The sequence below is a fragment of the Pseudorasbora parva genome, chromosome 21 (genome assembly GCF_024679245.1).
Source record: "Pseudorasbora parva isolate DD20220531a chromosome 21, ASM2467924v1, whole genome shotgun sequence".
Classification (NCBI taxonomy): Eukaryota; Metazoa; Chordata; class Actinopteri; order Cypriniformes; family Gobionidae; genus Pseudorasbora; species Pseudorasbora parva.
In genome coordinates, this window is record NC_090192.1 from 39,927,842 (window position 1) to 39,955,571 (window position 27,730).

Genomic DNA, 27,730 nt, shown 5'->3' on the forward strand with positions numbered 1-27,730 from the left:
AAAACGTACTTTACCAATAATAGCAAAAAATCTCAAGTCATTTTTGCTCCTGGTTTAACTGAATCATCGAAGGTCAGGAGCAAGACATTGGTTAATAAAGTCAGATTAAATGCATAAAAATATTAGTTTTTATTTAATAAGTATTCTGATTTTGCATTTGACCAGTTATATTCATTTTGAGGAACAATGAATCTTTTTGTGCAGTGAGATGAGTAAACGCATGCTCACTTTTAGTCCAGAACTACATTAACCCTCATGTCTACACACACCTCTGCATTTACTCATGATTTCTCTCAACACGGGGACAGGAGACGCGTCAGTCAAAGCAATTTGAAAAAGTAACTCAGATATTTTGTTGTAAATTTCAAAATAAATGCGTTACTTACTTGAAAGGGTAATCTGATTTGTAACTCAAGTTACTTGTAATGCATTACCCAAACACTGGCAGGATTAGTAGGACTGATCCAGGTGTAATTTGAGCTCATGCCAGAGATAAAACATCCTGAGATATGTGAGATGAGGACCTGAAAGGAGCAGTGCTCATGTGACTGTGTTTAGTGATTACATAAGCTCACAGCTCCACGTCTCGACCCCATCCGACTCGTTTGAGAGGCTTGATGGTGGAGTTGTATTGGCTTTAGCACTGTTTGAACCAACAAAGCACAATACAAAATGGTGAGACCGGGGCAAGTTGTCACTCTTTTAACTCCAGTGAAAACCTCTCCAGTGAAAGATTTATTTATGAAAAAAATGTCTGTTCCGATACAATTAAGTGTTGTCACACATGGAAACTGCAGCTTATTTATATATTTATATAAATCCATCTAATGTATAACAAAAAAAACATATCTAAGCACGCTTTTTAGCAGAATAATTATAAAACAGCACAAATATTTGAAAAAAAATATGTTCAGAAACTATCCATAGTGCTTTTTGGAAGTGTTAAATAAATATCAAACCATTGTTTTGGCAAATGGAAATAACAATAATCAACTGACCAACATTTAAAGGATATTCTTATATGTTATCATAATGAATGATTACCATATTCATATACTATCATAATGAATGATTACCATATTCATATACTATCATAATGAATGATTACCATATTCATATACTATCATAATGAATGATTACCATATTCATATACTATCATAATGAATGATTACCATATTCATATACTATCATAATGAACACTTACCATATTCATATACTATCATAATGAATGATTACCATATTCATATACTATCATAATGAATGATTACCATATTCATATACTATCATAATTAATGATTACCATATTCATATACTATCATAATGAATGATTACCATATTCATATACTATCATAATGAACACTTACCATATTCATATACTATCATAATGAACAATTACCATATTCATATACTATCATAATGAACGATTACCATATTCATATACTATCATAATGAACGATTACCATATTCATATACTATCATAATGAACGATTACCATATTCATATACTATCATAATGAATGATTACCATATTCATATACTATCATAATGAATGATTACCATATTCATATACTATCATAATGAATGATTACCATATTCATATACTATCATAATGAACGATTACCATATTCATATACTATCATGAACAATTACCATATTCATATACTATCATAATGAATGATTACCATATTCATATACTATCATAATAAAGATGACCATATTCATATACTATCATGAACAATTACCATATTCATATACTATCATAATGAATGATTACCATATTCATATACTATCATAATAAAGATGACCATATTCATATACTATCATGAACGATTACCATATTCATATACTATCATAATAAAGATTACCATATTCATATACTATCATAATGAACGATTACCATATTCATATACTATCATGAACAATTACCATATTCATATACTATCATAATAAAGATTACCATATTCATATACTATCATAATAAAGATTACCATATTCATATACTATCATAATAAAGATTACCATATTCATATACTATCATAATGAACGATTACCATATTCATATACTATCATAATGAATGATTACCATATTCATATACTATCATAATAAAGATGACCATATTCATATACTATCATGAACAATTACCATATTCATATACTATCATGATAAACGATTACCATATTCATATACCATCATAATAAATGATTACCATATTCATATACTATCATAATGAATGATTACCATATTCATATACTATCATAATGAATGATTACCATATTCATATACTATCATAATGAATGATTACCATATTCATATACTATCATAATGAATGATTACCATATTCATATACTATCATAATGAATGATTACCATATTCATATACTATCATAATGAATGATTACCATATTCATATACTATCATAATGAATGATTACCATATTCATATACTATCATAATGAATGATTACCATATTCATATACTATCATAATGAATGATTACCATATTCATATACTATCATTATAAAGATTACCATATTCATATACTATCATTATAAAGATTACCATATTCATATACTATCATGAACGATTACCATATTCATATACCATCATAATGAATGATTACCATATTCATATACTATCATAATGAACGATTACCATATTCATATACTATCATAATGAATGATTACCATATTCATATACTATCATAATGAATGATTACCATATTCATATACTATCATAATGAATGATTACCATATTCATATACTATCATAATGAATGATTACCATATTCATATACTATCATAATGAACGATTACCATATTCATATACTATCATGAACAATTACCATATTCATATACCATCATAATAAAGATGACCATATTCATATACTATCATAATGAATGATTACCATATTCATATACTATCATAATGAATGATTACCATATTCATATACTATCATGAACAATTACCATATTCATATACCATCATAATAAAGATGACCATATTCATATACTATCATAATGAATGATTACCATATTCATATACCATCATAATGAATGATTACCATATTCATATACTATCATAATGAATGATTACCATATTCATATACTACCATTATAAAGATTACCATATTCATATACTATCATGAACGATTACCATATTCATATACCATCATAATGAATGATTACCATATTCATATACTATCATAATAAAGATTACCATATTCATATACTATCATAATGAATGATTACCATATTCATATACTATCATAATGAATGATTACCATATTAATATACTATCATAATGAATGATTACCATATTCATATACTATCATAATGAATGATTACCATATTAATATACTATCATAATAAACGATTACCATATTCATATACCATCATAATAAAGATTACCATATTCATATACTATCATAATGAATGATTACCATATTCATATACTATCATAATTAACGATTACCATATTCATATACTATCATGAACAATTACCATATTCATATACTATAATAATGAATGATTACCATATTCATATACTATCATAATGAATGATTACCATATTCATATACTATCATAATGAACGATTACCATATTCATATACTATCATAATGAATGATTACCATATTAATATACTATCATAATAAACGATTACCATATTCATATACCATCATAATGAACAATTACCATATTCATATACTATCATAATGAATGATTACCATATTCATATACTATCATAATGAATGATTACCATATTCATAATGAACCATACTATCATAATGAATGATTACCATATTCATATACTATCATAATGAATGATTACCATATTCATATACTATCATAATGAACGATTACCATATTCATATACTATCATAATGAATGATTACCATATTAATATACTATCATAATAAACGATTACCATATTCATATACCATCATAATGAACAATTACCATATTCATATACTATCATAATGAATGATTACCATATTCATATACTATCATAATGAATGATTACCATATTCATAATGAACCATACTATCATAATGAATGATTACCATATTCATATACTATCATAATGAATGATTACCATATTCATATACTATCATAATGAACGATTACCATATTCATATACTATCATAATGAACGATTACCATATTCATATACTATCATAATGAACGATTACCATATTCATATACTATCATAATGAACGATTACCATATTCATATACTATCATAATGAACGATTACCATATTCATATACTATCATAATGAATGATTACCATATTCATAATGAACCATACTATCATAATGAACGATTACCATATTCATCTACTATCATAATGAACGATTACCATATTCATTTACTATCATAATGAATGATTACCATATTCATATACTATCATAATGAATGATTACCATATTCATATACTATCATAATGAATCATTACCATATTCATATACTATCATAATGAATGATTACCATATTCATATACTATCATAATAAATGATTACCATATTCATATACTATCATAATGAACGATTACCATATTCATATACTATCATAATGAATGATTACCATATTCATAATGAACCATACTATCATAATGAATGATTACCATATTCATATACTATCATAATGAATGATTACCATATTCATAATGAACCATACTATCATAATGAATGATTACCATATTCATATACTATCATAATGAATGATTACCATATTCATAATGAACCATACTATCATAATGAATGATTACCATATTCATATACTATCATAATGAATGATTACCATATTCATATACTATCATAATGAGTGATTACCATATTCATATACTATCATAATGAACGATTACCATATTCATATACTATCATAATGAATGATTACCATATTCATAATGAACCATACTATCATAATGAACGATTACCATATTCATATACTATCATAATGAACGATTACCATATTCATATACTATCATAATGAACGATTACCATATTCATATACTATCATAATGAACGATTACCATATTCATATACTATCATAATGAATGATTACCATATTCATAATGAACCATACTATCATAATGAACGATTACCATATTCATCTACTATCATAATGAACGATTACCATATTCATTTACTATCATAATGAATGATTACCATATTCATATACTATCATAATAAACGATCACCATATTCATATACTATCATAATGAATGATTACCATATTCATATACCATCATAATGAATGATTACCATATTCATATCATAATATCATAATGCCTGACATTAATGAACAGTACTCTTGACTCAGTTCTCTGTTAAATCTCGTTTGTACTGTATTGCATCATTTAAATCGCTGCCGTCTCTGTAAACAGAGGCAGAATCCGCCTGATTTGAGGGGATTTGTTGATGATATTTATATGTTCTTCTTGTCGTATATGCTATAAGCTTTGAGGCGCTCACTGTGTGCACTGGATGCTTAAATCTGAAACTCAGATTAGAGTCCGCTTCGAATAATCTCCCTGATACAACCCCAGTTTACAGAAATCAGAAAAGACTGAATATATGCCCGATCCCAGATGGCATTTGGAATTGTGTCAGGCAAAACAGGATTCAGATGACCATAGCCAAATCACCCAGAGGATGTCAATGTACACTAACGGAGCAGCACACACTATATAAGGCCTGAGCTCATGAACACTGGACCTGTTTGTCCAATCAGATCACTTGAGATAAACCAATGGTAACACCAGAGAACCTCAGAACAATTCATGAACAAACATGAGATCCTTCTTTGTTTATGCTTTGCAAGGATGAAAATGCTTTTGAAATGCAAATTAAATCTATTTTTATATCACTTGGAAGTGCTCACTGCTGCAGTTTACACTTTTAAATAAGCAAGCACACTCAACAAATCACTAGTTAGCTATGTAGTTAAAAGTTCAAGATGTAACTTTTTTGTTAAATATTAACAAAGGGAACAAAACCAGCAAAAACCAACAAATAAAGAAATATGCAAATAAACAAACAAACAAATAAATAAATCCAAAAATTCTATATAAAAGTATAGAAATAAATGTGCAAATAAATCCACATATTCCTGTATAAATAAATATATAAATATATGTGCATGGAGATAAATCATTTAATAAATAAAATGAATGTTGGGGAATTTTTTTAAAAATGTTAAAAGAAATGATAAAACTGAAATTTTAACCATTTATCTATTTTTGAATGTAGCTCGGTGTTTATTTTTCCTTTGCGTAATATGCTAATGAGGAGGGCGTCAACAGCCATCAGCCAATGGTGGCATAGAGACCGCCTTCTGATGCTAGATTGACACCTACTCGTTAGCATATTATGCCAAGGAAAAATAAATGATAAAATAAAATGAGCTACATGCAAAAATGAATAAACAGTAAGGTAGAGAGTAAGGTCAAAATTCATTTCCTTTAAAACTTTTACTTATTCCCCCATTTGTTTTATTTATGTAAATATTTATATCCTTATCTATATATTTATTTATGCAGGAAAAATGTGGATTTATGTATTTATTTGCACATATACATAAATAGACAATGAATAGGGTCTTATCTAGCTTAACCATCAGACATTTTCAAAAAAAAAAAAAAAAAAAATATATATATATATATATATATATATATATATACATACTTTTTTAACCTAAATTGCTCATTTTGCGACATTTGGGACTTCAGCCCTATTCTACTGTGACCTTTCCGATGGGATTACAATCCGTGGAGTTGAAGAGCAGCGCAAGATGAGTAATTTAGTTTCAAAAGTATATAAATGTTTATTTGTGTTGTAAATGTGTGATGGTTTGTCTGTATCAGACTCTATTCCTCTGGGATCATCAGAGTCTCTGAAGCTCTTCCTCTGAAACTGATTTGGACCTTCAGTCGTTGGTTCCCATTGAAGTCCATAATGAGGAGAAAAATCCTGGAATGTTCTCCTTAAAAAACTTCATTTCTTTTCCACTGAAGAAAGAAAGACATGAGCATCTGGGATAAGGAAACGATCAGGAAATGTTCATTTTGAAGTGAACTCCTCCATTAACTAATGTAAAAAAAAAGATTAATAAGAAATATAACAAATGTATTGGTTATTGTTAGTCAATGCATTAACTAATGGGACATTATTGCAAACGGTTACCTCAAACACAACAACGAATCCGTCTAAAGTGAGAAAGGTAAGTCTGGAGGACACTTAATCATTCATGAAGTTTTTATTAAACAGACTCAACAGTGAAGATTAGTTGGCTGAGCGACCACAGGCTAGTAAATCCCTGATAAAAGTAGTCTTCATGTTAATAAACAGCACAACACCAACATAGAGGATCATCATGATGACAGACTGCTCACTTTACTGCCCTCTACTGCTGCGGCAAAACATATTCATGCTCAAATAAAACAGAAACATGGTGACACGGCTCACAAAACTCCTCATATTTCACGCCAAACTCACTTAGAGGGAACGCAAAAGTCTATTTTAGATCCATAAAAATGCATTACCATGATGCAAAAATTATTTTAATTGTAAAAGAAAATTCAAATTGGTGCTTTTTATATATCTGTTAGTATTTAATCTGAAAGTAAAATCATATTTGTATTTTTCTTTACTATAAAACTGCAAAAAATATTGTATTGCAGTGCTAAGAATCAGTATAAAGAGCAATGAGACACAACAAAAGTTCATCAAACGTTCTTTAAGCGAAATGAAAGTGATGTTTTTCGGGTGAAATATGAGACGTTTTCATGAGCTCCACTCATCGAGACCTTCATGATGATTGACATAATTATATTTTCATCAGAGAACTCTTGCATAGAGATCATAAAGCTCACTATATAAAAACTATGGCATATATTTCAGCACTTCGAGTGACTCCGTCGTCCAAGGCATTTGAGATTTCAGGCAGATTGTAGAAACTCAGATTGTATTTCGTTTGGCTGCGAGTGACTTCTGATGGACCTTTGGCATCATTTACTGAAGACACTGTACACGTGTATATATTGATGCATCAACAGCTACAAAATATATATTCTCTAGATATCATGCATAGTCTGAATAAAGAGCAAAATAAAACATAATAAACTATATAATAATAATGTTTCTAAGGCACAAATGAAATGCTATTTTGGCTGTGAACTTTATAAAGCTGTGACGAGAGAGTTACTATATTAGTTTACATGACACTATTATCTGACATATTAATATATATATGAAAAAGATTAATATGACGATGTCGCATATCCCGTCGTCATGGCGTGGCGTGTGTGTCGTCGGCTCTTCAGTCACTTCCTCCACACAGCTTCAGCAGCAGCTTCTTATAATCACCGGATGTGTCTCCCTGATTATTTGAGGGGAAAAATATGATAATAAATACTTTATTAGTGTGATATATTCATAATATTCTATTTCTAGCTACAGTAGGACAAATACATTTTTTCATTTTATCATAATCATACTTGAATATAGCACAAATTATACATTCATCCTTAAATGTAATGTTTTTAAATATTAATGTTTTTCAAAGTCTCTTCTGCTCACCAAAGCTGAATTTATTTCATTAAAAAAACAGTAAAATAGTGTAATATTCCTCCAGTGTAAATCATCTGTTCTCTATGTGAATATATAGTAAAGTGTGATTTATTCCTGTGATCAAAGCTGAATTTATCATCATTACTCCAGTCTTCAGAGTCACATGATCCTTCACTAATCATTCTCAGATGAGGATCTGATGATCAACACACAGTTATGATTATTATCAGTGTTGTGTTAAAACTGTTCGAAAGTTTGGAGATTAAACAAAACTAAAAACTTTTATTCATTAAGGATGCATTAAATCGATCAAAAATGAGAGTAAAGACAATTATAATGTTACAAAAGATTTTTTATTCTAAATAAATGCTACCCTTTTTCTTGTATCACAATTTCCACACAAAAATATGAAGCAGCAGAGCTGTTTTCAACACTGATAATAATCCTAAATGTGTGTTGATCATCAGATCCTCATCTGAGAATGATTAGTGAAGGATCATGTGACACTGAAGACTGGAGTAATGATGATAAATTCAGCTTTGATCACAGGAATAAATTACACTTTACTATATATTCACATAGAGAACAGATGATCTACACTGGAGGAATATTACACTATTTTACTGTATTTATGATCAAACAAATGCAGCCTTGATGAGACTCAAAATTATTCTAAACTCTTGATCTGTATTGTATGTACATCTTATGAATAAAGCATTATAACTGTGTGGTGTGTGTGAGACTTACAGAGATGTCAGTGTAGAGAGACTTCCCGTACTGACGCAGATACTCCTGTCTGATATCCAGCATGTCCACCTCAGCGCGGCTCACCATGATGCGGATCAGAGTCCGGTCTTTGGTGCCCGCACCCTAAATGACAGAAAACATCATCATCATCATAATCATCATCATCATCATCATCGTCATAGTCATGAATGCACTGCCATTTTTAAAACGGGTAAAGAGGATGTACATCTATATAATGTTCAGAAAACATAAAGATAACCCACAAACTGCCACATGTGACCATTATATTCATAATCTTTACCTTCATGGCCTTCTGGAGACGTTCAGCAAAGTAGGCCGGAGTGTTTTTAATGCACTTCACTGAAAAACAGCACAGATGGAACATGATTATGAACCTAAACTAAACATTACTTCATATTTACAATATTATTAGCACAACATTTAATCAGTTACAGGATAGATTTTTACAATGTTTAAAACGTTTTTTAATCAAAACTTTAACGCATATATGGTTAAATCTGGTTAAAAATGTGAAATGTGACAATAGTGTAACTAGTGATGTGTATTTAAAAGCAACCACAGGTAAATAGAGGAAATATTAATACATGCATATCATACATCATTTCACTACACGTTCCCTGCTGATTTATTACAGTACATTAAGACATTTACTTATTTTGTATTGCAAGTTTTCTAAACTGTTATATTAAAAAAAGCAAATTAGGCATTATCTAATTAAATATGCTCTAATATGTGTGTGTGTGTGTGTGTGTGTGTGTGTGTATGTTTGTGTGTGTGTGTGAGTGTGAGTGTGTATGTTTGTGTGTGTGTATGTATACATACATTACTGCTGTGAAATCAATTAATCGCATCCAAAATAAAAGTTTGCTAACATAATGTATGTGTGTATTTATATTTACATAATAATTATACACAGTACACATATATTATGTACTGTGTATAATGATTATGTAAATATAAATACACACATGCATGTATTTATATAAAAAATAAAATAATAATAATAAATAATAATATAATATATATATTTTTTATTCTTATATATATATATATATATATATATATATATATATATATAAGATACATTATTATAAAAAGCCAAAAATCTCAAAATTGTCCAGTGCATAAAAAAACAATGGTTTTGCCTGTAGTGTCTTCCATACTGAGTCATATTTGCATATGCAAAACATTTCGGCATTTTACACATCATAACCCCCAATCTGCATCATATTCAAAACAAATGACTCATTCTTGCTCCTATTCCAGAGCTGTGATTGGCTGTTTCTTGTACTTCAGTTTAGTACCCACCCACTGCCACCATGCCATCCTCCACGTTTCCAGACATCTCCCTGCAGATGCTCTTCTCGATTTCTCGGCCGCACATCTGCTGGTACTCATGAAACACTGCAAAAGATGAACCGTGACAAGCCGTCAAACCTGCTGCGATGCTTCACTATATCCACATCTGTTTTTCTAGATGTACTGTCTTATTTAAGGAACCAATGGCAGTTCCCGTCACCGCAGCCGGCTGGTGGTTTTTACCTTGCTTGAGGTGAGGTTTACTGCGAGCGCACAGAACAGCATTAAACTGAGACTCGTCCGTGCCGACTTTATTCTCTCCTGCAGCGTACAGTTTCTGCAACACAAAAAACATCAGAAAACATCCTGCACCACAGCAGCCTAACATGCACATGAACATTAAAACATGAATTTGTTTAAGCAAATCGAGTCTTTTGTCCAACCTGAGCATCCTGTTTGGCCAGAGAAATGTCCACTGTCTCTCTCTCATCTCGATTACCCTGAGAACAAATAATCCAAACCATTTAATCGAAACAGCTCTGATTTCATTTCCTGTTATCAAAGGGAAATATATATTGTGAGTTGGTTGGTTGGTTGGATGGGTGAGTGGGTGGGTTGGTTGGTTGGATGGGTGAGTGGGTGGGTTGGTTGGTTGGATGGGTGAGCGGGTGGGGTTTTTTTTGGATGGGTTGGTTGGATGGGTGGGTGGTTGGATGGGTTGGTTGGATGGGTGGGTGGGTGGGTGGTTGGATGGGTGGGTGGGTGGTTGGATGGGTTGGTTGGATGGGTGAGTGGGTGGGTGGGTGGGTGGTTGGATGGGTTGGTTGGTTGGGTGAGTGGGTGGGTGGGTGGTTGGATGGGTTGGTTGGATGGGTGAGTGGGTGGGTGGTTGGATGGGTTGGTTGGATGGATGGATGGGTGAGTGGGTGGTTGGATGGGTTGGTTGGATGGGTGAGTGGGTGAGTGGGTGGTTGGATGGGTTGGTTGGATGGGTGAGTGGGTGGGTTGGTTGGATGGGTGAGTGGGTGGGTGGGTGGTTGGATGGGTTGGATGGATGGGTGGGTGGTTGGATGGGTTGGTTGGATGGGTGGGTGGGTGGGTGGTTGGATGGGTTGGTTGGATGGGTGAGTGGGTGGGTGGGTGGGTTGGTTGGATGGGTTGGTTGGTTGGGTGAGTGGGTGGGTGGTTGGATGGGTTGGTTGGATGGATGGATGGGTGAGTGGGTGGTTGGATGGGTTGGTTGGATGGGTGAGTGGGTGGGTTGGTTGGATGGGTGAGTGGGTGGGTGGGTGTTTGGATGGGTTGGATGGATGGGTGGGTGGTTGGATGGGTTGGTTGGATGGGTGGGTGGGTGGGTGGTTGGATGGGTTGGTTGGATGGGTGAGTGGGTGGGTGGGTGGGTGGGTGGGTTGGTTGGATGGGTTGGTTGGTTGGGTGAGTGGGTGGGTGGTTGGATGGGTTGGTTGGATGGATGGATGGGTGAGTGGGTGGGTTGGTTGGTTGGTTGGGTGGATGAGTGGGTGGTTGGATGGGTGGATGGATGGGATTGTCGGTGGGTGGGTTGGTTGGTTGGTTGGTTGGTTGGTTGGTTGGTTGGTTGGGTGGGTGGGTGGGTGGGTGGGTTGGTTGGTTGGTTGGTTGGGTGGTTGGATGGGTTGGTTGGATGGGTGGGTGGGTGGGTGGTTGGATGGGTTGGTTGGATGGGTGAGTGGGTGGGTGGGTGGGTGGGTTGGTTGGATGGGTTGGTTGGGTGGGTGGGTGGATGGGTTGGTTGGATGGGTGGATGGATTGGTTTGTGGGTGGGTGGGTGGGTTGGTTGGTTGGTTGGGTGGATGAGTGGGTGGTTGGATGGGTGGATGGATGGGATTGTCGGTGGGTGGGTTGGTTGGTTGGTTGGTTGGTTGGTTGGTTGGTTGGTTGGGTGGGTGGGTGGGTGGGTGGGTGGGTTGGTTGGTTGGTTGGTTGGGTGGGTTGGTTGGGTGGGTGGATGGGTTGGTTGGTTGGATGGGTGAATGGGTGGGTGGTTGATTGGATGGGTGGGTGGTTGGATGGATGGGATTGTGGATGGATGGGATTGTGGGTGGGTGGGTGGGTGGGTTGGTTGGTTGGTTGGTTGGTTGGTTGGTTGGGTGGGTTGGTTGGTTGGTTGGGTGGATGGGTTGGTTGGATGGGTGGGTGGGTGGTTGGATGGATGGATGTATAAAAAATCTGAGATCACTGATGATCATCAAATCAAATTGCCAAGAAGAGCGAGAGTAAGATGGACATGCACTATATGGATGTGTGAGGAAAGGAACGGGCGGATGAGCTGCAGTACCTGAGAGAGGGAGATGAGCAGCCGCCGGAAGTGTCCAGAAGTGTCACTGCTGATGGCGTCCTCCAGAGATTTACCGTACTCTAAACAACAAACACTGATCTGGAGGAGCTGCTCATAAACACATGATCTTCCAGAGGTGTGGGAGAGCCGACTCACCTGCCTTATACACCCGAGTAATCTCCTTAATTTCAGCATTGTTACGGGAGGACAGAATCTCTATAAGACAGGCCTCGTCGGTTCCTGCACCCTAAAAAACACGGAGAACAACAATTATTACTGCATGTTCTGGAAAATAAGCATCATCTGAAGTGTGCTGCGCTTTATATAGTGGAACAAATCGTTCACGTTTCAGTCAGGCAGCGCAAGACTTCAAGTTATTGTTTTTCGCAAATGATTCTCTTTTTAACGTCAAGCAAGTCCCATAAGTAACAGTCGTGTGCCCAGTCTATTCTCTGCTCTATGCGTCAACCTAAAACGGACACTTTCCACAGTGCTGAAGTAGCCTATTAAAATCATTCAGCTAATGCATGCCATTCAGATATGCATATTGCGATATTCTGATATTTGTGTACATTTGCGGTATTTCAATAATTTCGATACATTGCACAGCCCTAGTTAGGACTTAAGTAGCCTGGATGCCAGCCGAACTTAGCCCCACCCACAACATTTTTAGGTCGGGCAGTTCGGTCTGGCATTGCTCCATAGAGGAGTAATTATTCCCGAACAGAAACTGTTCTGACCAATGAGATCATCAGGGCGGGCTTTAGACGATGACGGACAGATGATCAACAGAAACTGACCAATGAGATCATCAGGGCGAGCTTTAGACGATGACGGACAGATGATCAACAGAAACTGACCAATGAGATCATCAGGGCGGGCTTTAGCCGATGACGGACAGATGATCAACAGAAACTGACCAATGAGATCATCAGGGCGAGCTTTAGACGATGACGGACAGATGATCAACAGAAACTGACCAATGAGATCATCAGGGCGGGCTTTAGCCGATGACGGACAGATGATCAACAGAAACTGACCAATGAGATCATCAGGGCGGGCTTTAGACAATGACGGACAGATGATCAACAGAAACTGACCAATGAGATCATCAGGGCGGGCTTTAGCCGATGACGGACAGATGATCAACAGAAACTGACCAATGAGATCATCAAGGCGGGCTTTAGACGATGACGGACAGATGATCAACAGAAACTGACCAATGAGATCATCAGGGCGGGCTTTAGCCGATGACGGACAGATGATCAACAGAAACTGACCAATGAGATCATCAGGGCGGACTTTAGCCGATGACGGACAGATGATCAACAGAAACTGACCAATGAGATCATCAGGGCGGGCTTTAGCCGATGACGGACAGATGATCAACAGAAACTGACCAATGAGATCATCAGGGCGGGCTTTAGCCGATGACGGACAGATGATCAACAGAAACTGACCAATGAGATCATCAGGGCGGGCTTTAGCCGATGACGGACAGATGATCAACAGAAACTGACCAATGAGATCATCAGGGCGGGCTTTAGCCGATGACGGACAGATGATCAACAGAAACTGACCAATGAGATCATCAGGGCGGGCTTTAGACGATGACGGACAGATGATCAACAGAAACTGACCAATGAGATCATCAGGGCGGGCTTTAGCCGATGACGGACAGATGATCAACGGTAACGTAATCATCACGTCATCAAAGGCGCTTGGGTTATATTTACTCGAATCCTAAACGGAGAGCTTGTTTGTATCTGCATCACCTTCACAATTTATCTCAAAGATGATGATCATGTTGGGTAAGTACTCTGTGTATCAATAAATTCTTTTATTTTTTTACAACACCGGCAAAGATCGTTTATTCCAGCGCGTGTGCAGACAGGGTTGCCAAGTTTTTACAACAAAACCCGCCAACTACTAGCCCTAAACAATAGCTTCTCGGGGGGTTCTCCGGGGGAAAAATGGTGTTTGGGGGTAAAATGTGTGTTATTTTGGAAAGGTTGCTGCTAAAATTCGCACTCATGGGTCTATATATCACATAATAGTCGCTTCAACCCGCGGACATAGAAAACAACCGCGGAAAAAAAACACGGACTTGGCAACACAGTGCAGTTGAGCTCTGTCTGTTGACATTTGACAATGCGTCGCTTCGTTGCTCTGATTGGTTTGCTCCATTGGGCTGTGATTGTGAGGCGTGTTTCAACCGAACCAGAAAGACATCAATTGGACAGACCGACAAAGGTCTATTCGGAGTACAAAGTACAACAAAATGGGATTTGTTGTAAAAACTTGGCAACCCTGTCTGCACACGCGCTGGAATAAACGATCTTTGCCGGTGTTGTAAAAAAATAAAATAATTTATTGATACATGATCATCATCTTTGAGAGAAATTATGAAGGTGATGCAGATACAAACAAGCTCTCCGTTTAGGATTCGAGTAAATACAAAGGTCTAGCCAATTGATGTCTTTCCTGGTTTGGCTGAAACACGCCTCATAATCACAGCCCAATGGAGCAGCAGACTCATATTCTGACTAGAATTGAGTATGACCACGTCAGGCTAGGACTTAAGGCCCTTTCACACTGGACGCGATTTTGACGTGGTTTTATTTTTTGATCAGCTGTTTGTGTAATGAGCGCTTTCACACCGAACGCGAATGTGCGTTAAAAAACAATATTTATTTTTTACGTTTCGATGTCGATTTTTGTTTACTCTAGCATCAACAAAAACGGATTCTAGCAATCACATACAATGAAACAAAGGTGACGAAATGTCCAGTTGATGTCACAAGCTATTCAATCAACTTTAACTGTTGCCAGGTGTGGCGTTTCTCATGAGATTATAGCTGTAAGCTGTGTTTGCCCACTGTATGCTACAGACAGGAATAACTTAACCTTTTATAAATTTATGATTTTTTTTCTAAACATTATGTCTGCGATTATGGAAAGTGAAGGTGTTTCCATCAGTACGTCTGTGGCACTGAAATGTTCACATTGTGACTCGACTGGAAACATCTGCTCCTGAAGTGTGCGGTTTGCTCCTCAAATTGTCGCTCAGACTTCAGAAAGTAAGTGCAGAACCGGCCATGATAAAGTTTTAGCTCCTGTACAAGATTAGCATCCTCCCCTCCCCTGTTCTTTTATGACTGGCTGCACCCAAAACCTTCTTCTCGGTCCTTTAAATAAAATGAAAAGCTCGTCTTCACTGAATGATGAAGTGTCCAGCTGACGCAGCGAATGTTTTGGACTCTTGGAGCTCTGAAACCTCGCAAATCCGTGTTGCGGCAGATATGAATGGTTTTGACGTGAAATATTCGCTTATTCGTTTCACTTTTTCATTACGGGTCCAGTGTGAAAGGGCCTTTACTTGGGAAAGTCACGGTCAGTGTTGGGGAAAGTTACTTTAAAAAGTAATGCATTACATTATTGCACACTCCCTTAAAAAGTTAAGTTACTTTTTCAGAAAAGTAATGCGTTACATTAATTTTGCGTTACTTTGTTTCACCTGGGCTGGGCTTGTTTTTTTATATAACAAAAAAGTTATATTTTTGAGCAAATGTAAAGACCCTTTCACACCAAAAGTAGATAATAAGCCTCAGGTCATACTTACATCACCAATAAACACTAAAAATCATTCAGCTGCAAGTACATTGGTCAATAAAGTGAAATTGAATGCATAAAAATATTTGATTTATTTAACATTTAATTATTAGAGGTTTGGATAGTATTCTGATTTTGCATTTCACAGATTTTTATTAATTTTAAGGAAAACTGAAACGTTTTTTGTGCACGCGAGATAAGTAAATGCACGCTAGAACTACAATAACCATCATGTTTACACTCAACGACTCCACACTTAAGATTTGTCTCAGCATTGGGGGGGAAAAAAAGAGCGATCAGTCAACAAATGGGAAAATAAAGTAACTTGCGTTACTTATTTGAAAAAGTAACTCAGATATTTTGTTGTAAATTTTAAAAGTAATGCATAACTTTACTAGTTACTTGAAAAAGTAATCTGATTACGTAACTCAAGTTACTTGTAACGAGTTATCAACACTGGTCACGGTGACCTATAATGCAGTTAGCGTCAAGTACACAAGACATGCACACATTTGGATTGGTTGTTGAATTGTAGATATATATTTTACTAAATAATTTGGACTCTGTAATTGTTCGAAAATCAAGCCATATGTCAAACCAAGATTTTCAGGAAAATAAGAACCAGGATTCAAGTCACAATATTTTATCTGCTTACTTTCTGAAAACATTATTCTATTAAAGGAGCTGTATGTAAGAAATGTATTTCAGTGAATCATTAAATGGCCCTGATATGTCACTAGACATTAAGAAATCGTGTTCATTTCAAACACTTCTATCACTGACAACAGTAGTCCGGCCAGGATATTGTCATTATAAAGTTGTTGTTGCAGCCCTCAGCTGATGTTGATGATGTCATGTTGTGTTTTAGGCTGAAGCTCCGCCCTCCACCAATCGACCAATCACGAAGTCTATTGTGTTTGGGCATCCGGGTTGCCAGATCTGCTCTAGTTACCACAGCTGCAGATCTACAAACGTTCCTGCTGATCCTGCAGCCAATCTGGCAACCTCGAGGCAGGGGGAGAGGGAGGGGGATACACCGCTCTACAGTCATTTGAAAGTGATTGTAGTGCCAGATTTGGCCACAATCTTACACACACTTCCTTTAGCATTCTTATATTCACAGCAGACAGTATTTCAGGGAGTTTTAAAGCATGCAATCAACAGGTTTCTATCAATGTTGAGTTTTTGCACAGTGAGGGATGATGATGATCCCAGACAGAGAGCACGCCGTTCATTCAGTCTGGCAGGATTTCTGCTCTCTGCTCTGTAATTACATGCCCGTGTTTCATTAATGAGTTCAGTGTAACACAAGCACCAGTGTATGAGATCTGTGCTGTAACCAAGTGTAAGCGTGCTGGACCGGCAGAGTGTGTAAACATGCTTCCCTGCACACTACACTGGGTTAAAGCGCTCAGCTTTTGTCAGCCGTTAGCATGACATGACAACCAGATCAGTCACTTATGAAGTTGGATTGCAAATGGAATATTGCAGTAGTTATTATAGATTATTTTACTTACCCCACTGGCAGATTATTTATCTTATTTTAAGCAAAAACTCTCTTCATTTTGAGTTATTTGTTCCCAAAACAAGAGAATAATTTTTACTTGTCTAGTAAATGTTTCTTAATGTAAGAATGTTTGGATATTTTGACTAGAAATGACAAAAATACTAAGTAAGAAAAGCATTTTCTGCAGTGCAATGTATTTCTGAGCACAATGCTAAGTGCAAATTGAATAATATAATTTACATTTCTTATTTCATGCACTAGTTTTAACATATTACATAGCAATTTTGCATATAACATTTCAAATTAAATATTGCTATCCATAAATGCATTTAAGCAACAAAAAAAGAGCATTTTGCCATACCTCAGAATGCATTTTGAAATTCACACTGCAATTATCACATGGTATGATGAATGCATTTAGGAAAAGTAACATGTAAATGATCATTTTGCTACAATGAACATGTTAAACATATCTAATAATTTTAGGTAATACATTTACATTTTTCAAATGTTAAAGCATTTCAATTATGTATTTAATTTAAATGGGAATGGCAAAATGGCAAATCTAAAGTATATAATTGAATTTTAATTGCACATATGTATTGAAAAATATACATTTAAATACAGAAATACTTGTTGTTACATTTCAACTTGAACATTGCTATCCATAAGCTTCCATGAGAAAAGACTAGACCAGCTTTAAACACCTGACCAAACCCGCTATCATCTCAATGGATTTAGGCACATTTTCCAGGAAAATCAAGGGGAGAATAACACCTCACCTTAATGGCCTGCTTCAGTTCATAGGCATCGAGCTGCGCTGGACTCTTCAGCATGTTCAGCACCAGATCTTCAAAGTTTCCCGTCAGCTCCGACTTCAGGTCCTTAATCAGATCCTGTAAAACATTACAAGGTTACACGCAAGAAACCACAAAGGCAGATTAATAATAACGATCTGATGCTTCACCGCTCATGTGTTCACCTTGCCGTAGGTGGTTTTGTACGCCGCCAACAATGGCACACGCTGCTTGATGGTTCGGTTGCCAAGAAGCTCGATAATGGCGTTCTCATCAGTCCCTGTGAGCAGAAGAGATTCAGGACGCTGTGCTTTAAGATCTGACTGCATGCAAAAGGTCTTTTGTGGTTTAAATAAACCCAAGACAATCAGTTTGTTCTCACCGATGCCCTTCATGGCTTTCCGTAACACCTCGACATCTTTGAGAGGGTCGGCACCGGGAAAGTCCTTCATGGAACCGCGGTAACCCTTCTAAACACACATCACAGGAAACAGCTCAAATTAGGGACATTTTTAGGATGTTGCCATTTTTAAATATGTATATACGTAATTCTATCAATTGTGTATTTTTATTACTTTATTGTATATTGCATTTCATTTTATTTCCTATTTTTTATTATTGTTATATTCATTTTTATTCCCTTTATCCCTAAGTGTTTATTTTTATTTTGCACTGTAACCTCCCCAGCATTAAATATCATTCTGATTCAAAAAAGATTATTTATTTAAATAAAAAAAAGCTTTATCAGATGTAAATAAATATTCTTCCTTGTTTTCATGTAGTGAAATATAAATACACATACACACACTATAACTATATACACACTGTACACACACACACACACACACACACACACACACTCGTTCAAAAGTTTGGGGTCAGTAGTTTGTTTTTTAAAAGGAATAAGTACTTTTATTCAGAAAAGATGCATTACATTGATCAAGTGACAGTAAAGACAATTATAATGTTACAAAAGATTTTTCATTTCAAATAAATGCTGCACTTTCTATTCATCAAAGAATCCTGCAAAAACAAATGTATAATGGCTTGCACATAAACATGAAGCAGCAACATTGATAATAATCCTAAATGTGTGTTGGATCAAGTAATGATGATAAATGGAGTAATGATGATAAATTCAGCTTTGATCACAGGAATAAATCACACTTTACTATATATTCACACAGAGAACTGATGATTTACACTGGAGGAATATTTCTAAACTAATTCGGATCAAATGAATGCAGCTCTGGGCCCGTATTTGTCAAACATCTTAGAATTACTCACAAGAACACTGCTAAGAATTGACTTGGAAGAGTAAAAAAATTCTTGGCTCAAAGCTGCGCTTAAAAGTTAGTTATCAAGTGTCCCAATCACAATTTAAGTAAAGTGAAGGACTAAATCTTAAGTGCTAGTCTTAAGCCCTATTCGGACTGGATTAGATTAACATGGGGACATGGGGGTAAAGTCATTTTACCTCAGGACGTCTGTAATATTAATGGCCAATTCGCACGGGATAAGACATCTCAGTAAAACTAGCAGAAGTGAGAGGAGTAACTCGCTTTACGCACCTCCTTGACGTCAGCAAACACACAACCTGAGCGCCAGTCTGAACTCCGTCTCCAATATATATGTGTTTTAATAAACAGTTAGGTCCAGTCTAACGATTATGATTGGATTATGTTGGTAATAGACACTTTCCTAGAGCTAAAATGTGTTCCTCTAATAAGTGCTTTTGATCTTCTTTTTGCTTTAAATGATATGCGGAAAATACTGGACATTTTCCACAGATTTGTCCCACCACCTACAACGCAACCGAATGCTTCAAGCGCCTCCATAGTCGCAAAAAGAGCTCTTTTTTAACTTTTAAACAGGAAATGACGGAATTTTACCATACATTTTTACAGCAGGTCTATTCGAACGGGATTAGTATTACCTGAGGTAATTTTTCCGGACCTTTTTACAGAAGGTAAAAGTCTCGGTAATCTTTACTGACATTCTCCGTAATGATTACCGAGATGGCACATTCGGACGGGACTAAAATCACCGAGAACCTCTGGTAATAATTACTTTACCCCCACGTCCCCATGTTAAACTAATCCAGTCCGAATAGGGCTTTAGAGTGGATTTACAACACGTTGCTGTGCCACAAACGGGATTTTGGATGATGTCATAGGCATGAACCAATCACTGAATAGATGTCCTTATTTAAGAATATCCTCAGATAAATTCACATTGAATGGTGAAATTCCTAAGAGGAGTTTACATCCAATACACATTTGACAATAAAGAGTTTTCAAGAGAATACATTATTTTAAATGAAAGATAAACATGTTTTCATCCATTTAATTAAATGGTTTAAACTGGTGTGCTGTTAAATGACCTGCCTATATATCGCCTAGATTTTTTAAAATTTATAATCAGCCATCAATCATGGATTCCAAAATAAAACCGACATGGCAGGAGGAAGAAGCGATCACTACTGCTTGCTGAATTAGTCGAACAGTGTTTTTTTTATAAATAAAACCCAACATTAACCAGCGCTGAAAAAGATGATGCCTGCTCTGTCCAAACGATACTGTTTGATGAACTATTTGTCGTCAAACATTTCGAACACATTCTCCCTCTATTGAAAGATTTGCGCACGTCTCTGTCTCCTCAGCGCCATCACAAGCCCCTACTGGCAACTCCTAACCACTTGAGAGACCTCTCGAGCTGTCTTAAATAACTGGGAGAGTAAGAGTGATTCTTAGCTTTAAGAAATTTGATAATTTGCTTTTATACTTAAGTTTGAAAGTAGGAGTAAATTTCATGAATTTTCAGCACTTAAGACTAAAATAGCACTTTGAGAAGCTTGATAAATACGGGCCCTGATGAGCTGAAGAAACTTCCTTCAAAAACCCCAAACTTTTGAACAGTATGCAAATGATTAAATATTTTATGTTTATTGTATTTTAATTAATGTCATATTATGGAAGTAAATGCATTGTGAAAGCTATTTCACATTTACTTTTAACTAAAGACAAAAAAAAAAAATAGGACAGGAACTTTGCATGTCCAATTTCCTGTTTCAATGGTAAGTTACTACACCACTGAGTTGAAGTATTTCGGTTTCCTGTTTTTTTTATGTTCTGTGTCTTTCTTGTGGAAATTAGCTGTGAAACTGGGCACATTCAGAGAAATATATTTTTAATGTCAGGGTTTTTACAGTGTATGACCAATACATTTTCTTGACAATTTGTTCCTGGATTTTCATTGTGACAAAAGCAATTCTGGATGAAACATTTTCGAATTTCAGTCAGTGATTTCAGGTTTTCTGCAACCGTGTGAACCGTGAAAATCTAAACCGGACACAACCGTACAAGCTTATATTGGCGGATAAAGCGGGCAGTCTCTCACATTGACAGCAGGCCCGACCGGTGCTGGTCCAGCCGGAGCACCTCCTCCATAGCCGGGCATTGTTGGGTTTGGCGCTGGGGCACCTGGGTATCCTGGCATGGGCTGCTGTCCCGGCGCTGGGGCCCCTGGGTAACCCTGAGGCATTCCTCCTCCAGGCTATATAAGAACATGGACATGATTAGTTTCATGTCAGAGTCCAGCTTAAAGGGTTAGTTCAGCCAAACAGGAAAATTGTGTCATTAATTCCTCATGTGGTTGGACAGCCGTCAGACCTCCGTTCATCTTCACACACAGATGAAGATAATAAGCCCCGTTTCCACCAAAATTACCCGGAACAATTTGTACTAGGAACTTTTTTACAGGAACTTTTTCCCCCCCAGACCTGCAGCTGTCTGCGTTTCCGCCGCTAAATAAAGTTCCGTGAAGATTAGGCAGATTAGTCCGGTGATGTAGGACTGCGCGCGACTGCTCCTCCAAGTCACTGACGGACAGTAATCATTTTTGTGCGACCGCAAAAATGAACAAAAAATTATGACATTTTTTGTACCGATTGAAAGATTTAGTGGACTGTTTACATGAGACGTTATCTAAACCGATCTGGTGTTTACATGTGATGACTTTCAATCGCAATCATTTTGTCACATGCAGTTTGTCTGCCGCACCAAAAATGTCGCCGCTGTTTTCTCCAGCAGCTGGAGTGTGTTCACTGTAGCCATAGCAACTCTTAACGGCCACCAGGACTAATACAGGATTATATAAGCTATTTATTTGTTGTAAAGTGTAATAATCATCTCAGAAAAAAATGAATTCTTCTGTCAGGCGCAGTTAAAGTAAAAACTGCCTGGGGCAATATGCGCTGTGTCATTACTCCAACATTATCTTCATAACTCACGAAATAAAAAGTTTACCCCTCAGAAAAATTAGCTTTCCTCTCTTGTCAACACGAGGGCGGCGCGCGCTGTCACGTCATGTAAGGACACACACTTAAAAGTAATCAGTCAGGTCGTTTACATGGTGAAAAATAAACTAAAGAGGACTAAATAGACAATGTATATTATTATCAGATATTACAGACAATGAACGTGAGATGGCTGAGACGAACGCGCGCCATCAGACAGAGAGCAAGACTGATATTTACTGAACGCAGAACGAACCTCGAAAAAGACTTTTAAAAATGCAGAGTTGAAATAAAATGCTGCGTGAGCTCAACCAATCAGCATGTTCAGCGCCCAAGTCCCGCCCTCGAAAGTTCCTGAACTTTGAAAAAGTGCTACCTCGCGAGCAGGGCCGTTTGGAGGGGGAAATATTTACCCGCAACTTCATTTAGACCCTGCGGTCTAAACACACCGAGTACCACCCAAAGTTCCTGGTTCCTGGGTAAAGTTCCTGGGGTCGAAACGTGGCTTATGTGTTGAAATCCGATGGTTCAGAAAGGCCTTCATTGACACCAATGTCATTTCCTCTCTCAAGACCCATAAAGGCACTAAAGACGTCGTTACAAAGCCCATCTCACTACAGCGGCTCTACAATCATTTGAGAGCAGAATGGTTTTTGTGTGCAAAAAAACTAAATAACGACTTATATAGTGATGAGCCGATTTCAAAATAATGTTTAGAACGGTTATGAATCAGTGAATCGATTCATGATTCGGATCGCCAACGTTACGTGATTTCAGCAGTTTGACTCGCGATCCGAATCATGAATCAATTCACTGACTCATAACGGTTCGAATCTTTGTTTTGAACTCGGCCATCACTATATAAGTCGTTATTTAGTTTTTTTGCGCACTAACTCTATTCTGGTCTCTTCATAAATGATTGTAGAGCCGCTGTAGTGAGATGGGCTTTGTAACGACGTCTTTAGTGCCTTTATGGGTCTTGAGAGAGGAAATGACATTGGTGTCAATGAAGGCCTTTCTGAGCCATCGGATTTCAACACTAATATCTTCATCTGTGTGTGAAGATGAGCGGAGGTCTGACGGGTGGCCAACGACATGGGGTAAGTCATTAATGAGAGAATTTTCATTTATGAGTGAACTAACCCTTTAAAAGGTACAGTCCAAAAAAATTCTGTACTTCTGTAATGCATTTAAAAACACACAATATAGATGATTATGCACAATAAAAGAGGCAGAAATAAAGGGATACTTACAGCTCCAAAGCCAGGTTGGGCGCCCCATCCACCTGCTAATAACATAAAAAACTCAGTGCTGCTTCAACTATGACACAATGATGATCACAGCACAACAACCACATGAAAGCTATCGAAATTTTTACAATATATAAATCATGAAAAGCAGAAACGGATGCATTTTAAATGCATCTTTTTTTAACCTATTTTTAAAAATTTTATGGATTCCATTTTAACGTCTTAATTACATTTGAATAATCCGAAAGGATGTCTAAGCAAATTAATTCACACTTTAACTTTATCAATTTAATCGTTATTACCATTTTAACGATCACAATTGGATTAAGTGTACATCTATATTTTTTTCATCTAAATTGTGTTAAAATCTGCAACATTTCACATTATACAGAAAATTAGAAATATACATATATAGCATTTTGCATTTCATATGCAATGTATAGACAAACACTTTCCCCTTTTTTTACTAGGGATGCATGATAAATCGGTCGATATATGTTCATTTTTAATGTTATCAGCCCGGTATGAAAATTCGTGTGATATATTAAAGACGATACAAAAATGCACACTGTGCACCATGATGGGTTTGAATAGCTTGAAATATGATTGGCATCACTTCCAAAAAGGAAATAGGGCTAAGCACAAGTTTGTCATATAGTCTACATAAAATTATAATTGTGTGCTTGGGACATGACTTTAAAGCGGTGGTTATGTGTATTTTTTCTAGGCTTGGTTGCGTTTATGGGGCGCAGTATAACATGTCTTAATACTTCTTTTTTTTTTCTTCTATTCCCCCTTTATTCCACACCGCTGTCTGTCCTTTGAACGGCTCGTTCGCTTCCTGCTTCTATGAAGCCCCTCCCTCTGAAAAACACAACGGTCTTAAAGGTCCCGTTCTTCGCGTGTTTTCGAAGCTTTGATTATGTTTACAGTGTGCAATATAACATGAGTTCATGTTTCGCGTGTAAAAACACAGTATTTTTCACACAATTGACTTATCTGTACAGCGCTGTTTCCTCTGTCCTAAAAACGGCCTGATGATTTCCTTGTTCTATGAAGTCCCTCCTTCAGAAATACGTAACGAGATCTGATTGGGCCAGCGCTTCCCGTGTTGTGATTGGACAGCAGCTTAGCGCACTTTGCCCAGAAAGGTCCCGCCTCTTACCATAACGGGGCGATGCCAGCGCTGAATGCGCGCTCTTCTCCACGTGGGAGAGTAACGAGACCACGCCCCCTTTTTGCGTGTTCTTGTGGGCGGAGCGTTAGTCAACAAACGGTTCTAGTGACGTCATCACAGCAGGAAGTGCAGCGGTGTAGTCCAATAAATAAAATCTCACTTGGCATTGAACTTTGAGCTTTATAATTTTACAGGTGTTATTTATGCTCTAACAGCAACATTACACACTAAATAAAGTTTGAAAGATGGGATCGCGAAGAACAGGACCTTTAAATTGGTTAGATGGCCAAATGTAGTTTCCTGTATTTTGATTGGCTGAAGTGCCAAGCACAGGTTAAGGCCACGCCCCTTCCCATTACGGGCAGAAGTCACATCTGTGGAGACTAGCGAGGGTTTATGATGTCACCAACCCAGGAAGAAGCTCGTTGTAGTCCAAACCGGCCATTTTTGTAGGCAATAAACTGCCGTAACTTTAAAAGACAATATCTCCGTTTGCAGTGAACTTTCAGCGCTGTAACTTTGCAGAGACTGTTTATGCTCAAGCAGCGACATTACACACTAACTAAAGTAAAAAAAAAGTGATGTCGCACCCCTTTAATAGTGACTTTTTTTTTTGTAACTCTCAAAAACGATTTATCAGCAAATATAACAGTCAAAATGTTCATACCGGTGCATCCCTAATTGACGTCTTATTTTTAACTGCCAATACATTTCAAAAGGGCTCAGTTTTCCAGACGCTATGCATGGTCAATTATTCAGCAAACGTCAGAGCAAACTTCCCATAATGCTTCTGCATGCAGAGCTCAGACCGGACTCACCTGCAGGGGGCATGTTGGGGTAGTTTCCGGGCTGGGCGGCGGGGTATCCTCCAGCCTGTGGCGGGTATCCTCCTCCAGGGGCAGCTGGGTAACCTCCGGCCTGAGGAGGGTAACCTCCAGCCTGGGGCGGGTATCCTCCGGCCTGGGGTGGGTATCCTGCTCCAGGGGGATAAGCTCCAGGTTGAGGTGGATAGTATCCTGCCTGTGGAGGAAAGACTCCGGGTTGGGGAGGGTATCCACCTGGAGCCTGCTGATACGGGCCGGAGCCGGGCGGGTAGTTTCCACCTGCGGGAGGATATCCGGGATAACTCATCTCTGACACCTGGAGATGGCAAAACATTTAGATGGTTATTTCAAAATCATGGGGGTGCTTCCCAATTTTTACGGCTGTTTCACACTGCAAGCGTGAGCAGTGTGTGAGCTGCACGTCAGCGTAACGGTCAACACAACGGAAGGCCCGCCTCTTCATTCATTCGATTGGACAACAGAACATAAGCGCGATGATGTTGCACGCTTTTCCGCTCAGAGTTGACTTTTTTTCAACTTCATGCGCTCGGAGCGCTCCTTCAAAAACGCGAGGCGCAGCAAGCGGTTTAAACGCGAGGCGCCCAGGGCGCATAAGCAGCGCGCATAACGCTCTCTGCCAAACGAAATCCATTCAAAAAAGGCGCCTCTCGCTGCAAAAACGCGTTCTGTGTGATCGGGGCTACTGTGTTAAATATAAAAAAAAACAGTCATTCAGTCATGAAATGGACTGCACTTTCTGTTGTTAAATAGCCACTGCTATCCACAACTTTCCTGCAAGTCTTAGTGGGCGTCGCCATGACACTCGATACTTCCAGTTGACGGTATCTCAGTTCCGGTTTAGCACAAATAACAGTTATGCTGCGTTCACGCTAGACGCGAGTAACGCGAATAAATAGCGCTATTCGCGCGAACATTTTGACTCTATTCGCTTCGTTCACTACACAACAGACGCAAATTTGCGTCATGGGAGGGGCTTCTGCCAGGCAGCGGCAGTCGTCAGAAGGACGGCCCGAGTTAAGGCTGCTCTCGCTGGGGTTGATGAGCGCTGAGTGCCTGGGTCTCACCTCCGAAACCTACTTGCTTCCATAAACCATGCAACATTAACGGACCCGTTTGACATGTTGCCTAGCACCCTTCGCACTCCATTCAATGCCCAACGAGCTTCAAATAAACTCAAGAATTGTGATGTAGAAGTAATATTTATATTTTAATATTTGTAAGTTAATTGTTGAAATCATGTCAGAAATTGTCAGTAGACTTTTTTTTTATCAACATGAAAATAGATGCATGAACTTCAAT

The 27,730-nt window shown here is 37.2% G+C and overlaps 1 protein-coding gene across 1 annotated transcript in view; it reads right to left on the reverse strand.

Annotated features, from left to right (window-relative positions):
* Positions 1–7,230: 7,230 nt before the first annotated feature.
* The window catches only part of anxa11b (annexin A11b), a 34,142-nt gene continuing 13,642 nt past the window's right edge, over positions 7,231–27,730 (reverse strand). Inside the window, exons 2-15 of the mRNA XM_067429089.1 lie at positions 26,405–26,726; positions 24,413–24,447; positions 22,262–22,417; positions 19,245–19,332; positions 19,048–19,142; positions 18,848–18,961; positions 13,103–13,193; positions 12,947–13,026; positions 11,073–11,129; positions 10,873–10,966; positions 10,639–10,734; positions 9,611–9,669; positions 9,310–9,432; positions 7,231–8,371 (exon numbers count right to left, since the gene is read on the reverse strand). Of these exons, the coding sequence (XP_067285190.1) occupies positions 8,312–8,371; positions 9,310–9,432; positions 9,611–9,669; positions 10,639–10,734; positions 10,873–10,966; positions 11,073–11,129; positions 12,947–13,026; positions 13,103–13,193; positions 18,848–18,961; positions 19,048–19,142; positions 19,245–19,332; positions 22,262–22,417; positions 24,413–24,447; positions 26,405–26,717 (1,461 nt within the window). The 5' untranslated portion in view covers positions 26,718–26,726 and the 3' untranslated portion in view covers positions 7,231–8,311. The remainder of the gene's footprint in view (positions 8,372–9,309; positions 9,433–9,610; positions 9,670–10,638; positions 10,735–10,872; positions 10,967–11,072; positions 11,130–12,946; positions 13,027–13,102; positions 13,194–18,847; positions 18,962–19,047; positions 19,143–19,244; positions 19,333–22,261; positions 22,418–24,412; positions 24,448–26,404; positions 26,727–27,730) is intronic.